Below are 18,318 nucleotides of genomic sequence, written 5' to 3' on the forward strand. Positions count from 1 at the left end.
CGCAGGCATCTGGGTCTCCCACGGGTCCCCAGAAGCTGGATTTCAGTGTGATGGAGAGCTAATCTCCCCTAGGTTTGGAACAAAAGCCCCTTTCCCCCGCCACCAACCAGACCCACGCGCCTCCACACCTCATCCCCTCCGATTTCGCTGGTTTCCTCTTCCCTCTTAGCTATAAATCTACCATTCAGCCATCTCTCCTGTAGTTCTGGATGGCAGAGGCTCTGTCCTCCATTCGTGCCCCTGAAATTGCTGTGCGCGGTGGAGTTCGCAGTTCCTTTGTTTAACTTAGCCGCCTTCTTGATTCTCCTCTGTCAAAATGGCTTAAAGGGCTTGAATGTAAGATGAGAACTCCTAAGAATCCTCCAAATCGGTGTTGGCGGCCTCCGGGGCCTCGAGGATCTCACTGCGCAGTTCGGCCAGGTCGGTGGCGCGGATGCACCCCTCCTGCAGAAAGATGGTCTCTTCCTTCACAGAGAGCCGCTGCGCCGAGTCCGCGGCCGCCGCCACAGCAGCTGCTGCGGCGCCCACGAGCCCATGGCCCCGGCTGCGGTGCTGACTGAGAGGAGCAGCCGCCCGGTCTGGGGAGACGCGAGCAGCAGTCGCCACCCTCACTAGTCCATGTTCCAGTTGTATTTCCGAAACTGCCATGTGAGGCAACACATCAGCCTTCACCTCCGCCGTCATCTTTTTCGAATTCCCCAATTTGTTCTTCTTAATCCCTTGAATTCAGTCAACTCTACTGAGGTCTAGTGGCGCCGGGAGGTGCACGGAGAGGGCGCCCGGGTCTCCGTCCGGTGTGCGGGGCGCGCGGCCCGCGGAACCAGGCACGCGGGGGCCTCGCGGCGGGGATGGGCGCTGGGCGGCCGCCGGGCTCCGGGCGCCGCTGCCGCCGCGGCGTCCCCAGTGCCCCGGGCCGGGCGGCCTGCGGGGGCGGCGCAGTTGCGAAACTGAGTGAGTATCTACAGTTAAGTCTTGATTGTTGTTGGTGTCACTAGGAGGAATTGTCCTCCAGGCCAATTGTCCATGAGGACCCTCTTTGTCTATATAGGAAGAGTTGCTGTGCAGGAGACATGAGGCTCCTGTGTCTGTGTCCCTCTGTATTCCTTGCAAACACCTCTGAGAGAAACGCGCCCTGGAGTTTCGCCCGCTGCCTGGAACTGGGTTTCAATGTAGTTGGAACTGGGTCTCAGCGCAGTCTGGCGCCTTTGTCTCCTTCCCAGCAGGGCCATTCAGTGGCGCAGGCAACAGTCCCTCCTCTGCGCGCCCTCCCGTGTGCGCCTCTGGAGCCGCCGCTCCTCTGTGCCTCTGCCCCACAGGCCAAATTCATTCCCCCAGCATGTGCCTGGCTTCCCAGGGTTTCGCCCGGAACTGGGGTTCAGTGCAGTCGGAACTGGGGTTCAGCACGGTCCGGAGCCCTTGTCTCCTTCCCGCTAGGGCAGTTCAGTGGCGCAGGCAACAGTCCGTCCTTTGCGCCCCTTCCTGCGCGCGCCTCTGGAGCTCTGCCTTCCGCCGCTCCTCTGTGCCTGCGCCCCACAGCCCAGATTCATTCCCCCAGCCTGCGCCTGGCTTCCCAGGGTTTCGCCCGGAACGGGGTTCAGTGCAGTCGGAGCCGGCGCTCAGCGCAATCCGGAGCCTTTATCTCCTTCCTGCCAGTGAACGCCGGCCAGGCCGTCAGCCGCCCCCTTCCTCTCCGGCTCCATCCTCCCCGCAGGCGCGCGTGCTCGTGTCTCCGTCCGTTTCTCCATACCTCAGGCTTTTGCGGCTCCCCCGACTGTCCCCGTGGCCTTCTCCTTCTCCCCAGCTGTGGGCATTTCAGTCCGCCAGCTTTCCTGTGGTTCTGGACGATGACCGTTCTGACCTCTAGTTGTATTTTTGAAATTGTTGTGCCCGGCTGCGGGTTAGGTGTTTAACCTATGGCGCCATCTTGGTTTCCATCTTTTTTTTTTTTTTTTTTTTGTATAAATATAATTTTACTGATTTTAGAGAGGAAGGGAGAGTGAGAGAGAGAAACATCAATGATGGGAGAGAATCATTGATCGACTGCCTCCTGCACACCCCCTACTGGGGATCGAGCCTGAAACCCAGGCATGTGCCCTTGACTGGAATCGAACCCGAGATACTTCAGTCTGCAGGCTGACTCTCTATCCACAGAGCCAAACCAGCTACGGCGAAAGTTATACTTTTAAAATCCAGAATGAAGTAGTAGACTTAGCTGAATGCAGACACACAGCAAGAAGTGTCTCATATAAAGTCAGCCTTATTATCATTGCTATTGTTAACATATTTTAATAATCACTTCCCTCTTGAAACAAATAGAAATAATTTATCAGCTCATCAGAATTTCACATAGATTTTGAAGAGGAATGCTAAGCAGTGAAATAAATACAGCCTTCTTTTCAACTTGAATGGTTGACTGGACACTGGCAAAACACATATGCTATGAAGTCTGCATATCAGATGAGTAAAATGGTACTTTACAAAATACAAGTGCACTGAAAAAAATTCACAAATCCTTTAAAAACACTTTCCTTCCTGCCTAAGATATAACCTAGACTGCTCCTGAATAATTTTCTCCAACACTATCTGCCCTGATCTTTTTGGTTATAGCCCTCCAGCCCTTGCATCACCTGGAAATATTAATTCTCACCTAAAGCCTTGTTCTGACCTCAGGGCCTGAGCCTGTGCAGGCCTCTCTATACTGAAAGAATTTTCAGAGGCCTTAGACTAGTAACTTATCTGCTCAGTATCAGATTGTCCACTCTGCTGATCCTGCTGTGATACTGTAACATAGTTTCAGGCACTAAAATTTTACCTGGTTATTCATATCCAAGCTCCTATCTTGAACCACTAGAAACTAGAACCTGGATTCTTCTGTTATGATCCTCAGTCCTATCCTGGGACCTTACTTTTTATCCCAGTTGGGACAATACGCCCTATTTTGGGGCTTAGTTAGAGACATACCCTGGAACTTCTGTCCCCAGTACATGCCACCTGACAGCTATGAGGCAGACTTTCTTCATATCTGGATTTCCACTTATTGCCTCTAGAAATGGGCCCTATGTTTGAGTTAAATTTCCTGTCAACTACCAGTTCCTTTCTCCATCCTGTCATAGCACTGGCAGGATTTGGGATTCTGGTCACCCAGAGACTGGCCTATCTCAATGCTGAGTTCTAATTCTAATAGTAACTCAAGTAATTCATCTCTATTTTAAAATATGTCTGTTCAAACCAGCCAAGAGTAAATTTTAAATGCCTCATTAAATATACATCTACTGTTTGAAATGCCAAAAGAAAATGCCCCATTACCTGTCTGAATGAATCCTGACTTGTATCCATTAGTTGTGCCATTTTCTGGGGTCACAGTTGATGATACTGAAGCGTTTGGTTTAATAGAGTGGCAAGTAGCAGAGGATTGTCGGCTTCTACATTCTGAAAAAGAGTGAGAGTCACATTATGTGTGGAGGCCCAATATTATGTTAAAACAGGTGATGGGGGCACAATCCATAAAATCTCTAAAATAAATGGCTGCTCCTTAAATGGCAACCACTTTGAGGTCCCCCTGGCTTTAGTCCTGACTCCAACAGAATGTTCAACATGATGAACACAATTTGTCTTCCTAGGGCCAGATGTCATGTTTAGAAAACCAAGAAATGGTCACAAAGAATGATCAGAACTTTTAACCCACAGACTAGTTCCCAGGGGAAAAATTACTCATAACCAATATAGTCATACTAATTTTATGGGTAAGACTGAGGTTAAAGTATCAATAGTTTATAAAAATCTAATAATTTTTCAAGTACCAATTAATCTGCTGCCCAGGATTGATTTAAATGTAGAACAGTAACCTGGAGTCCAGCTAGGCTACCTTTAACCTTAACTTATGTTCAAGAGTGCAAGAAAAAATTAGAAATGTTAAAATTATTATTCTCAGTTTTTATTAAAGGAAATAGGTAGACAATATTCAAGTTGATTACTGATCATGAAACACCAAACTTCATTTTAATTAAGCTAATATGGGTCTCTGATATATTTTAATAATACCTTGTACTGGTTCAGGTAGATAGCAAGTGTTATGACAATGTTCTGGACTGTAACTTCCAACAAAGTTATACTATATGTTTTATCATATTAGTCTTAAGGTAGCATGTGAAGAAGCTATTTAGTTTGTCATAGTCCCATTCATTTAATTTTGCCTTTATTTCCCTTGACTTTGGGGTCAAATTAATGAAATGTTCTCTATGACCAAGGTCCATAAGTTTAGTACCTATGTTTTCATCTATAAAATTTATTGTTTCAGGTCTTATATTTAAGTATTTGAATCATTTTATTTATTTATTTTTAAAATATATTTTATTGATTTTTTACAGAGACGAAGAGAGAGGGATAGAGAGTCAGAAACATCGATGAGAGAGAAACATCAATCAGCTGCCTCCTGCACACCCCCCACTGGGGATGCGCCCGCAACCAAGGTACATGCCCTTGACTGGAATCGAACCCAGGACCTTTCAGTCCGCAGGCCGACGCTCTATCCACTGAGCCAAACCGGTTTCGGCAGTATTTGTATCATTTTAAATTAATTTTGGTACATGGGACAAAATGTAGTTTAGTGCCATTTTTTTGCATATGTCTTTCCAATTTTCCCAGCACCAATTTTGGCTCCTTAGTAAAAAATTATTTGCCCATAAATATGTGGTTTTATTTCTGGGCTCTCGATTCTGTTCCATTGGTCTGTGTGTTTGTTTTTCTGCCAGTACCATGCTGTTTTGATTATATTAACTCTGTAGTATAATTTGAAGTCAGGTAGTATGATATCTCTGGCTTTGCTCTTTTTTCTCAGGATTGTCTTGGCTATTTGGGGTCTTCTGTGGTTTCATACAAATTTGATGTGTGTTTTTTTCTAATTCTTTAAACACTGACTTTGGGATTTTGATGGGGATTGTATTAAATCTGTATATTGTTTTGGGTCAGTGGACAGTAAACTCATTAGTCAACAGAGCCAAATATCAACAGTACAACGATTGAAATTTCTTTTGAGAGCCAAATTTTTTAAACTTAAACTTCTTCTAATGCCACTTCTTCAAAATAGACTCACCCAGGCCGTGGTATTTTGTGGAAGAGCCACACTCAAGAGGCCAAAGAGCCGCATGTGGCTCGTGAGGCGCAGTTTGCTGACCATGGCTTTAGGTAATATGGCCATTTTATGTTGATTCTTCCAAGCCATAAACATGGAATATTTTTCCATTTTGTTTTTCCCCCCCAATCTCCTTTAATAATGCTTTGTAGTTCTAAGTAGATAGGTCATTCACCTCCTTTATTAAGTTTATTACTAGGTATTTTATTCTTTTGGTTGCTATTGCAAAAGGAATTGTTTTTTTCATTTCTTTTTTTTCTGAGGTTTCATTGTTAGCATATAGGAAAGCAGTGGAATTTTGTACATTGATTTTTGTATCCTTCAACTTTACTATATTTATTGTTTCTATAGTTTTTTGGTGAAGTCTTTAGAGTTTTTTAGATACAGAATCACGTCATTTGCAAAGAATGATACTTTTATTTGTTCATTACCAATTTGGATGCCTTTTATTTCTTTCTCTTGCCTGATTGCTTTGGCTCAGACTTCCAGAACTATCCTATATAATAAAAGCCTAATATGCAAATCGACCAAATGGCAGAACGACCAGTGGAACAACCAGTCGCTATGATGCACACTGACCACCAGGGGGCAGACGCTCAACTCAGGAGCTGCCCCCAGCCCGCAGGCCCCAGGCCAGCCAAGGCGGGTGCCAGCAGGGGGCCCCCCAATTGCCCCGCCAGTCGCCCCACAGTTAGGCCCTGATTGCCAGCCAGGCCTAGGAACCCTACCCATGCACAAATTTTGTGCATCGGGCCTTTAGTGTTGAATAAGAGTGGTGAGAGTAGGCATCTTTGTCTTATTCCTGACGTTTTTAGGAAAAGCTTTCAGTTTTTCCCATTAAGTATGATATTGGCTGAAGTTTTGTCGCATATGGTCTTTATTATGTTGAGTACTTTCCTTCTATACCATCTTCTTGAATGTTTTAATCATAAATGGATGTTGTATCTTATCAAATGTTTTTTCTGCATCTATTGATAAAATCATGTGATTTTTATCTTTTGTTTTGTTAATGTGATGTATTCCATTGATTGATTTGTGTATGTTGAACCATCCTTGTGCCCCCGGAATGAACCCCACTTGATTGTGATGTATTATTTCTTAAATGTATTATTGTATTCTATTTGCTAGTATTTTGTTTAGGATTTTTGCATCTGTATTCATCAGAGATATTGGTCTGTAGTTTTCTTTTTTTGTGTTATCCTTGCCAGGTTTTGATATCAGGGTTATATTGGCCTCAAAAAATATGTTAGAAAGTATGCCTCTTTTTAAATTTTTTTGGAAGAGTTTGAGAAAGATAGGTATCAAATCTTTTTTGAATGGTTGTTGGAATTCACTAGTGAAACCACCTGGTCTTGGACTTTTATTTTTTTGGGAGATTTTTTATGGTTGTTTCAACTTCCTCACTGTTGATTGGTCTATTTAGATTTTCCAATTCTTCATGATTCAGTCTAGAAAAGTTATATATTTCTAGGAACTTATCCATTTCTTCCAGGTTATTGAATTTGGTGGCACATGATCTTTCACAGTATGCTAGTATGATCCTTTGTATATCTGTGATATCTCGTAACTTCTCCTCTTTCCTTTCTGATTTATATGAGTCTTTTCTCTTTTTTCCTTAGTGAGTCTAGCCAGGGGTTCGCTAATTTTATTAATCTTTTCAAAGAACCAGCTCTTTGTTGTATTAATCTTTTGTATAATCTTTTTGTTCATCATTTCATTCAATTCTGCTCTAATTTTTATTAATTCCTTTCTCCTGCTGATTTTGGGCTGTTTTAGTTCTTTTTCTCTGCTCCTCCTGGCTGAAGGGAGCATCACCAGTCACATCCAATTTCCTCCCTTCTCCAGGCTGAGCCCCCCCATGAGCTCCTGGCCGCATGGCTACCTGGCACATCTCAGCCTTTCTGCCTTTTTGCCTCCCCTGTTAATTTCCATTTGCTCACCTTTAGATGCTTCAATATCGTTTCCCATTCAACCAACCATATGGCAGATGCTATTTGCAAACAATAGCTCCGACAAGGGGTTAATACCCAAAATATATAAAGAATTCATACAACTCAACACCAAACAAACAATAATTAAAAATGAGCAAATAAACAATCTAATTAAAAAATGGACAGACACCTCTCCCAAGAAGACATACAAATGGCCAATAAATATATGAAAAGATGTTCAATTTCACTAGCTATTAGGGAAATGCAAATCAAAACTACAATGAGATACCATCTCACACCTATTAGAATGGCTATTATTAATAAGGTAGGTAATAACAAGTGTTGGAGAGATTGTGGAGAAAATGGAACCCTCATTCACTACTGGTGGGAATGTAAACTGGTACAGCCACTATGGAAAACAGTATGGTGGTTCCTCAAAAAATTAAGAATAGAGTTACTATATGACCCAGCAATCCTTCTGGGCAATCTACCAGAAAAACCCAAAAGCATTTATTTGCAAAGATATATGCACCTCTATGTTCATTGCAGCATTATTCACAGTGGCCAAGACATGGAGAAAACCAAAGTATCCTCAGATAGAGGATTGTATAAAGATGTGGTACATGTATACAATGGAATACTACTAAGTCATAAGAAAAGATGAAATACTGTTATTTGCAATAGCGTGGATAGACCTCAAGAATATTATGCTAAGCAAAATAAGTCAGTTAGAAAAATCTAAGGACCATATGATTTCACTCAGATGTGGGATATAAAACTGAAACTCATAGACACAGACAACAGTATGGTGGTTACCATACTGGTGGTGAGTAAACGGGGCCAAATATATGGTGACGGGAGATGGTTTGACTTTGGGTGGTGTGCACACAATGCAATATACAGATTTTGTACCATAGAAATGTATACTTGAAACCTATATGATACTATTAACCAATGTCACCCCAATAAATTTAATTAAAAATAATAAATGGCTGTAAATGACAAAGCTAATTATAGAGGTTCCTTTACAGCATTTCCAAGTTTATCAGATACAAGCAAGGGTTGGAGGCAGTTTTCTATCTCCTTCTATGCTATGATCTTCCTTAAAGAGCTAGTATACTAGTATTTCACCTAAGAGGATATTTCCACATTATGTGCATATATGAATATTTGTAAACTGATATTATATGTTAGTATATGTGTATATAGACATATAAAATTCCAATTCCAGCAACTGCTATAAATGTGAGACTTCAGAAGTCACCCATTTGTATCACAAACTATTTCATAGACATTCTTTCCCAGAAAGATGAGGTGTCACTGACCACTAAATAAGAAGTTAAAAATATTTTATGCAACCAAAACAAAAGCTTTAAAAGGCAGCTAAAAGGCGAGGAGGCGCCCTGGTCAGTGTGGCTCAGTTGGTGGGAGCATCATCCTGTACAACGAAGGTTGCGGGTTTGATTCCTGGTCAGTGGACATACCTAGGTTGCAGATTCTATCCCCATGCAGCGTACAGGAAGGCAACCAATTGATGTTTCTTTCTCACAACGATGTTTTTTTCTCTCTCTCTTCATTTCCCTCTCTCTAAAATTAATAAGCATGTCCTCAGATGAGGACTAAAAAAAAAGGGGGAGACAATACCTCTCTTATTTTTGCTCTTTTATTAGAGCAAAATTAAAACAATTTTTCTATAGGAAAATTATTTAAATTTTATTAGAATAAAGAGTTATTTATAATACACTATACTTATGATTTAGTAGTCATAAGTTAAGCTCACATCTGGTTTGGAACATATAGCCATTCCCAAAGGAGTTACACAATGTCATTTCAAATGCAAACCACGAGCAAATATGGTGAAAGACTCAGAGGCAAATCTGCAGTTGTAATTTGGATTTATTATGTTATTTTTTCATGGTCAGGTCAAAATATTGCACAGACAACAAATAGAAACATTATAAACAATTATCATATCGTCTATAAAATAGTAATATAAATAACAGAAAAAAATCTCAGCATATAAGAAACTGATCAAAAGAATAAGGATTAGATATTCCACTGCATTAGAATAATTATTAGAACTTGTGTTAAATTCCATCAAATACATGAAGATGTGAAGTTTCAACTGGGTTAATTTCTATAAATATATTAGTTAAGTTCTTCCTAACTAAAAATAAATAAAACTTTGTCAACTGAACAGTGCATTTTCCCAGGTATTATGAAGAGAGCATTATTTATTCTAAAGTATGCATAGTTCTAATTAAAACAGGAAAATATAGGTGCTTGAAAATTACCCAAGAACCTATTAAGTAAAGTAGAAAGAGCATATAATCAGGAAACTGACACTTTGAGGTCCTCTCCAAATGACAGAAGAGCTAGAAAGAGTCCATAACCCCCTCCCCGCAAAGAGCTATACTCCACCCTCCCAAGAGACAAATACATAAAGACATGCACTTTCCTAAACTTGAATAGGCTCTACAAAAAATCAAAAGCAAATCAAATAACCTGCCAGAGGGCTTTGGGGTTTTGGATAGCATTCTGAACTTGGATGTTTATCTATAACACACCTGAATTCTGAATGGGCCACTTGTCATTATGGCAACGTCCTCATTCCCTTCCCTTCCCTTTCCCTCCCAGAAGTGGATGCTACCTTTCCAGCAGATAAGAGGTCCCTTCGACAGAACACCCTGGGAGCTTCTGACTAGGTAGTACTTTAAGTGCTTCTGCTTCTTTGGCTGGGTGGTCAGCTTCAAGTTAATGTGGTTGGAAAATTCCGTGAAATACCGAAATCCTCTTTCTCCACAGCCAATACAGTTTCCAGAAAACCCTGGAAGAAGGGAAACCCAAGTTACTGGTGGCCTTGTATGTTGTTACAATACCTTTATATATAAGAAGCACACAATTATTAAGCGGTTTTGACTCAATAATTTCCTAATTTAAAAAAAATAATTCAAAGGAAAAACACAGGGACAGTATTTCAGCAGTTATTTCATAACAGTGAAAGACTGAAAATAATTTTTTAAATGTTTAATGCTCTAAAAAGACAATGGTTAGAAAAACAGAGTAGATAATAACATGTGATAGACTACATAATTGACATAAAAAATAGGAAAAGGCTTGGTCCTAGAGATGTCTGTTATTTCTTCCCCACATACTCCCTTTTTAGACAACCTGCTGGTCTGGTTCTCTGCCCTGCCCACTGTGTGGAATTGACTAATTAGACTGTGGGCCAATATCTGACTCAATATGGGACAGTTAGTACATCTCTCCTAAAATTTTGAAATAATTACAAAAAGTCAGTCAGATAGTCTGGACCCTGAATTTATGAGGTTTTGTGAAATTGGAACCCAAGTTGGGACTATGTCAACCACATGTCAACTAAGGTGTGGGAGAGAACAAACAGAAATGTGAAGAGGAAGCTGGTCTGCAGATAGAAGAGCATGGGCAGTGATGTGTAAACTCAGGACATTGTCAACTTTCCAGTTTGAGATCTAGCTGTACTTCCTGGCATGAGTTCCTTGAGATTCCCATTCTCTTTTTACTCAAACTAGCTTATGATTCTTTAAGATATAACATCCAAACAATTCTCAGTCAGATCAATCAAACAAAATAAAACTTTCAGTGACCTGCTTAGAGCAGGGGACACAGAAAGAAGAAGAAATGGAGAAGGCTCAGAGGATGAGAGGCCAAGCTTTGCTTTGTTGGAAATGATTTTTCAGTTCCCCTTAATACACAGAGGAAAAGGTGGACAGGAAGAGAGTGAGTACCTCTGGTTGTGACTGAGGAGGACATAACACATGTACTATAATATAGTGAACAAGGACAAAAATATAAATAAGGAAGGGCATTCCAAATTTCATAAATACAACATCTATACATACAAATAAGTAATTGGAAATAAATTCACTGATGAAGTGATACATTTTTTTAAAGCCCCCAAAACAATCCACTACCTAATTAGTTGACATGTGGTTGACATAGTCCCAACTTGGGTTCCAATTTCACAAAACCTCATAAATTCAGGGTCCTCACTCTCTGACTGTCCACCTTTTCCTCTGTGTATTAAGGGGAACTGAAAAATCATTTCCAACAAAGCAAAGCTTGGCCTCTCATCCTCTGAGCCTCCCTGCTCTAAGCAGGTCACTGAAAGTTTAAAGACAGCCTATCTTATATAGGCTGTCTTTAATCCTCATGGCCTTTCTCTTCTCTCCTTATCTATATTTGTTAATTATGTAGTAGATTGTTTTGGGGGCTTTAAAAAAATGTATCACTTCATCAGTGAATTTATTTCCAATTACTTATTTGTATGTATAGATGTTGTATTTATGAAATTTGTAATAGATTCAGAGAGGAAGGGATAGGGGGAGAGATAGTAGAAACATCAATAATGAAAGAGAATCATTGATCAGCTATCTCCTGCACACCCCACACCAGGGATTGAGCCCGCAACCTGGGCGTGTGCCCTGACCGGGAATCAAACCTTGACCTCCTAGTTCATCGGTCTATGCTCAGCCACTAGAGAGGCAGGGATGCAAAAACAGATGGGCCCCACTACATGTGTGTGGTGGTTGAAAATTTGGAGGGATATTTCAACTTCAGAGTTTCCCCTCTGAAGGGCAAGGGGTCTACGTTCCATGCCTAGCTCCCCAGCCTGGAACACTAGTGTGGAAAGAAGAGCCCACATAACATCTGACTGTGAAAATCAGCGGAGATTTTTGTCTGTCCAGCAAGACGGAAGGCTGCTGGAAACCCAGGTGTCCCCCAAAGAGCCTGTATACAAACTCTTGTTCACAGGCACTAACCCTGGTTCTAGGAGAGGGACAGTGGCTAAGGGGGAAGGGCTCCAGAAACATATACGGAGAAACTGAGGTGTGTGGCTTCAGGGTGAGGGCTAGAAAGATGGCTGCCTTTGTTCCTATGTTGGGAACCTCCTAATTCATGGCCAAATTTGAATCGGCATTAGGCTGGTGAACTCCACTACTCCACCCTGACAGATGCTAAGATGCACCCCACCCAACTCACATACTGCCAGAGGCTCCTACACTAGCAGCCAGCTAGACTTGTATTGCAGTCTTTCCTTAAAAACACTCAAGGAACTCCAGGCAAACCAGGGGAGAAACTGAGTTGTGTGGCATCAGGGTGAAGGCTAATGGAATGAACACTATCTTTCCTATGTTGAGCCTTCCCCCTACACAGCCAAATCTGAATCTGCATTAGTCTGGTGAACTTGACCAGCTCTACCCTGACGACTCTCTGAGACCCTACCCCATCACAAAGGTCCACAGCCCCAGGCAGATGGCAGATGGCCTTGGGATGCCCTGTGGGACTACATCAAACAAAAAAGTTTTTGCACAGCAAAGAAAATCATCAACAAAATAAAAAGAACGTGATGAATGGGAGAGTGTATTTGCCAATGATATATCTGATAAGGAGTCAATATCGAAAATTTATAAAGAACTCATATAACTCAACACCCAAATAACAAACAATCCCATTAAAAAATGGACTGAGGACCTGACTAGCACTTCTCCAAAGAAAGCATACAGATGGCCAATAGACATATGAAAAGATGCTCAACATCAATAATTATCCAAGAAATGCAAATTAAAACCACAATGGGGTGTCACCTCACACCTGTCAGGAAAGCTATCATTAATGAATCAACAAACAAAGGGAACACTGCAAATTTGTGCAGCCATTATGGAAAACTGTATGGAGGATCCTTAAAAAGTTAAAAATGGAACTTTCGTAACTAGAGAAAGAACAGGGAAAGCTCAGAGTAAGGAAATAATAAAGATCAGAGCAGAAATAAATGACAAAAACTAAAAACAAAAACAATTCCAAATGAAACCAAGAGCTGGTTCTTTGAAAACATAAAACAAGATTGATGAAACTTGCCCTAGCTGGTTGGCTCAGTTGATAGAATGTAAGCCTGCAGACTGAAGGGTCCCAGGTTCAATTCCAGTCAAGGGCACATGCCCGGGTTTGCAGGTTTGGTCCCCAGTGTGGGGCATGCAGGAGGCAGCCGATCAATGGTTTGCTCTCATCATTGATGTTTCTATCTCTCTCTCCCTCTCCCTTCCTCTCTAAAATCAATAAAAAAAGATTTTTTAAAAAGATTGATGAAACTTTAACCAGACTTACCAAGAAACAGAGAGAGAGAGAACCCAAATAAATAAAATCAGAAATGAAAGACGATAGTAACAACTGACATCACAGAAATATAAAGGATTGTAAGAAAATAGTATGGCCCTAGCCAGTTTGGCTCAGTGGTTAGAGCATCAGCCTGTGGAGTGAAGAGTCCCGGGTTTGATTCCAGTCAAGGGCACATGCCCAGGTTGTGGGCTCAACCTCTGAACCGCATCCAGCATGGCCAGTGGTGAACCTGAGGAGGGGCGGTGAAGGATTAAAGAAAACAGACAAGATAATACAGTTGGGGCCAGGTGGGACACTGTTCTCGGATGGAGAGACAGTGCCACAGCCTGCAAGCTGAGTCTTTATTTTATAGTCATATCACACGAGGCAAAGCAAGGGCATGGTCAAGATGTTTACAATGTTCTGGAGAGTTTTGAATCTACTTGATTACATGCACCTGAGAACTCTATCAAGCTTTGTTTTGGCAGCACTTGCTGCACCTCCCGTAGCCCACATCACTCAGCCACCTGGGACCACAGGTTCGGACCATAAGGTCAAGCTTATAACCATAGCCTTTGGCTATAATTGTGCTGGGAGGGCTTTGCCCTCCAAGCTGGGACCTGCACGTGGCTTTGCCACGAGAGGACCATGCCCTCTCATTGGTCCAAAGCTTGAACTTGTCCAAATGCTGTAGCCACTCTCCACAGACTCCCCAGCAGGGGGCATGCAGGAGGCAGTGGATCAATGATTCTCTCTCATCATTGATGTTTCTATCTCTCTCTCTCCCTCTCTGAAATCAATAAAAGAAAGAAAGAAAGGAAGAAAGAAAGAAAGAAAGAAAGGAAAGAAGGAAGGAAGGAAGGAAAAGAAAGAAGGAAGGAAGGAAGGAAGGAAGGAAGAAAGGAAGAAAATAGTATGAATAACTATATGCCAACAAATAGGACAACCTGGATGAAATAGACAAATTCCTAGAAACATACAATCTTCTAAAACTCAATCAGGAAGAATCACAAAACCTAAATAGACCAATAACAACTAATGAAATTGAAGCAGTAATAAAAACAAAACAAAGCTCACAGCAAACAAAAGTCCTGGACCGGATGGCTTCACAGGCAAATTTTACCAAACATTCAAAGAAGAACTAAAACCTATCCTCCTCAAACTATTCCAAAAATTTCAAGAGGAGGGAATACTCTCAAGCTCATTTTACAAAGCTAAACTTATCCTAATTCCAAAACTAGACAAAGACACTACAAAGAAAGAAAATTATAGGCCAATATCCGTGATGCTGAAATTCTCAAGAAAATATTAACTAATCAATTCCAGCAATACATTAAACAGATTACATACCATGATCAAGCGGAATTTATTCCAGGGATGCAAGGCTGGTACAATATTTGCAAATCAATAAATGTGATACATCACATAAACAAAATGAAAGATAAAAACCACATGATCATATCAATTGATGCAGAAAAAAATCATTTGATAAAATCCAATACTAATTTATGATAAAAACTCTCACCAAAGTGGGAATAAAGGGACCATATATCAACATAATAAAAGCCATATGTAAAAAACCTACAGCCAACATCATACTTAATGGACAAAAACTAAAAGTGTCTCCCTTAAGATCAGGAATAAAAGACGGATGTCTGCTTTCACCACTCTTATTCAACACTAGTAGCCCGTTTGCACGAAGATTCGTGCAATAGACCTTCATTCACCTGGCTGCCTGCACCAGTTTTCTGCTGGACCCAGGCCTTGGCTGTGGCCACCGCCTTCTGCCTTCTTTCAGGGTCGGGGCTTGGCCCCAGGCTGCGGCCTTGGCTCTGCTGCACCCCAGCCTCCCTGCTATGGATCGTAGGAGCCGACCCCCTGGTTGTTGCCTGCGATCCGTGCAGGCTCCCCGCTGGTGCCCGAGGCTTTCCCGGCCTTGGGCTCCGCCACACCCCAATGTCCCTGCAATGGTTTCCTGGTGGGCGTGGTTGGTGGGTGTGGCAAAGGTGCGGTCAATTTGCATATTTTTCTATTATAAGGTAGGATAGTACTGGAAGTTCTACCACAGTGATCAGAAAAGAAGAAATAAGAGGGATCCAAATTGGAAAGGAGGAAGTAAAACTGTCATTATTCACAGATCACATAATATTATATATAAAAAACCCTAAATATTACACCCTAAAACTACTAGATCTAATAAATGAATTTGGGAAAGTAGCAGGATATAAACTCAATATCCAGAAATCTATACACAAATAATGAACTTTCAGAAAGAGAAACTAAGAAAGCAATCCCATTTAATACTGCAATAACAACAACAGAAAAAGGTACCAAGGAATAAATTTTATCAAGGAGGTAAAAGACCTGTACTTGAAAACCTATAAGACATTAAAGAAAGAAATTGAAGAAGACACAAATAAGTGGAAGCAAATACCATGTTCATAGACTGGAAGAATTAATATTATAATACCCATGCTATAATACCCATACTAAAGCAATCTATAGATTCAGTACAATCCCTATTAAAATATTAATGGCATATTTCACATATCTAGAAAAAGTATTTAAAAAATTTATATGGAACCAAAAAAGACCCAAATAGCCTCAGCAATCTTGAGATAGTAGAACACAGTTGGATACCAGATATCAAACTATACTACAAGGACACTGTAATCAAAATAGCTTGGAACTGGCAAAGAATAGGCATATAGATCAATGGAACAGAACAGAGATCCCAGAAATCAATCCATGCCTCTATGGTCAATTAATATTTGACAAAGGAGGCAAGAGTATACAATGAAGTAAATAGTCTCTTCAATAAATGGTGCTGGGAAAATTGGACAGGTACATACAAAAAATGAAACTAGACCACAAACTTACACCAGACACAAAATAAACTAAAAATGTTTAAATGACTTAAATGTAAGTCATGAAACCATAAAAACCCTAGAAGAAGATATAGGCAGTAAAATCTCAAAAATCTCAGACATCTCTCATAGCAGTATTTTTGCTGATGTATCACCTAGGGCAAGGGAAACAAAGGAAAAAATAAACAAATGGAACCACATCAAACTAAAAAGCTTCTGCACAACAAAAGAAACCATCATCAAAGTGAAAAGGGAATTCACTGTATGGGATAACATATTCGCCAATGATACATCTGATTAAGGGTTTAATTTCCAAAACATAAGAAGAACATATACAACTCAACACCAGGAAGACAAACAATCCAATTAAAAAATGAACAAAGGACCTTTCAAAGAGGACATACAGATAGCCAACAGACATGAAAAAATGCTCAATATCACTAATCATCAAAGCGATCCTAATTAAAACTACAATGACATACCACCTCACATCTGCCAGAATGGCTACTATCAGTAAATAAACAAACAAGTGCTGGAGAGGATGTAGAGAAAAAGGAACCCTAGTGCACTGTTGGTAGGAATGTATACTGGTGTGCAGCCACTGTGGAAAACAGTATGGAGTTTCCTCAAAAAATTAAAAATAAAACTGCTTTTGACCCAGTGGTCCCACTTCTGGGAATATATCCTAAGAATATATATCAGAAAAAAATATATGCACCCCTATGTTCATAGCAGAGCTATTTACAATAGACAAAATCTGGAAATAGCCCAAGTACTCATCGATAGATGAGTGGATAAAAAAGCTGTGGTACATTTACACAATGGAATACTATGTGGCTATAAAAAGGGACTCTTAGGTTTTGCGACAGCATGGATGGACCTGGAGATTTATAATGCTAAGCGAAATAAGCCAGTCAGAGAAAGACAAATACCATATGATCTCACTTACATGTGGAATCTAATGAACAAAATAGAACCAGAGTCATGGATACATGGTACAGTCTGACAAATGTATGAGGGGAGGTGGGTGGGGCAGACAGGATGAAAGGTGAAGAAAATAGTCAAAGAACATATATACATAGCCCATGAACACAGACAAAAATGTGGTTAGGGCCAGAGGGAGAAAAGGACAGGGTTTAGGTGTAAGGAGCAAAGGGGGAATGGGGAACATCTGTAATAACGTCAACAATCAAAATAAAAAAATAACAAAAAATAAACTACACAATAAAATGGCATTTCCATATGACCCAGCAATTCCACTTCTGGGTAAATATCTGAAGAAATCCAAAACAATAATTTAAAAATATATGTGCACTTCTATCTTTACTGCAGCATTATTTACAATAGCCAAGATATGGAAGCAACCCAAGCACTCATCAACAGATGATTGGATAAAAAAGATGTGGTATATATGTCCAATGGAGTATCACTTGGCCATAAAAAAAAGACTGAAATCTTACCATTTGTGACAGCATGGATGGACCTAGAGGGTATTGTGCTAAGTGAAATAAGTCAGACAAAGACAAATACCATATGATTTCACTTATATGTGGAATCTAAAGAACAAAGTGAACAAATAAATAAAACAGAAACAGACTGATAAATACAGAGAACAAACTAAGGGTTTGCCAGATTGGGGTGGGAGGAGGGCAGAGGGGTGGTTGTTGTAGGGCTGAGTAAAAAAGGTGAAGGGATTAAGAATTACAATTTGGTAGTTACTAAATAGTCACATGGATGTAAAGCACAGCATACCAGAAAGCAAAACAATTCTGAGATAAAGGTATGCATTATTTTATATATATACTAGAGGCCTGGTGCACAAAATTCATACAATGGGGGGTCCCTCAGCCCGGCCTGTGCCCTCTCACAGTCCGGGACCCCTCAGGGGATGTCCACTAGTAGTCAGACATCCCTCTAGAGTCCGGGACCCCTTGCTCCTTACCACCCTCCTGCAGCGGAGGTGGGAGAGGCTCTTGCCACTGCCACTGTGCTCACCAGCTGTGAGCCCAGCTTCTGGCTCCTGTGTTGGGTGTCTGCCCCCTGGTGGTCAGTGCCTGTCATAGCAACTGATCATTCCACCAGTCATTCAACCATTTGGTTGATTTGCATATTAGGGTTTTATTATATATGATGATATATTTTTTCCTAGTTATGTTGATGAACTAATGCTAAATATAAAATGAGAATCACATCAACCAAGGGTAGTTATAAATAATGGGTGGTATGGAAAAACTACAAGTAAGTTACAAAGTAG

At 40.8% G+C, this 18,318-nt stretch overlaps 1 protein-coding gene across 1 annotated transcript in view; it reads right to left on the bottom strand.

Moving 5' to 3' along the window:
• GREB1L (GREB1 like retinoic acid receptor coactivator) overlaps positions 1-18,318 on the bottom strand; it is a 114,466-nt gene that overhangs the window by 79,922 nt on the left and 16,226 nt on the right. The window contains exons 5-6 of the mRNA XM_008160201.3: positions 9,713-9,889; positions 3,307-3,429 (exon numbers count right to left, since the gene is read on the bottom strand). Of these exons, the coding sequence (XP_008158423.2) occupies positions 3,307-3,429; positions 9,713-9,889 (300 nt within the window). The remainder of the gene's footprint in view (positions 1-3,306; positions 3,430-9,712; positions 9,890-18,318) is intronic.

Source organism: Eptesicus fuscus, chromosome 12, assembly GCF_027574615.1.
Source record: "Eptesicus fuscus isolate TK198812 chromosome 12, DD_ASM_mEF_20220401, whole genome shotgun sequence".
In the NCBI taxonomy this organism is placed as follows: domain Eukaryota; kingdom Metazoa; phylum Chordata; class Mammalia; order Chiroptera; family Vespertilionidae; genus Eptesicus; species Eptesicus fuscus.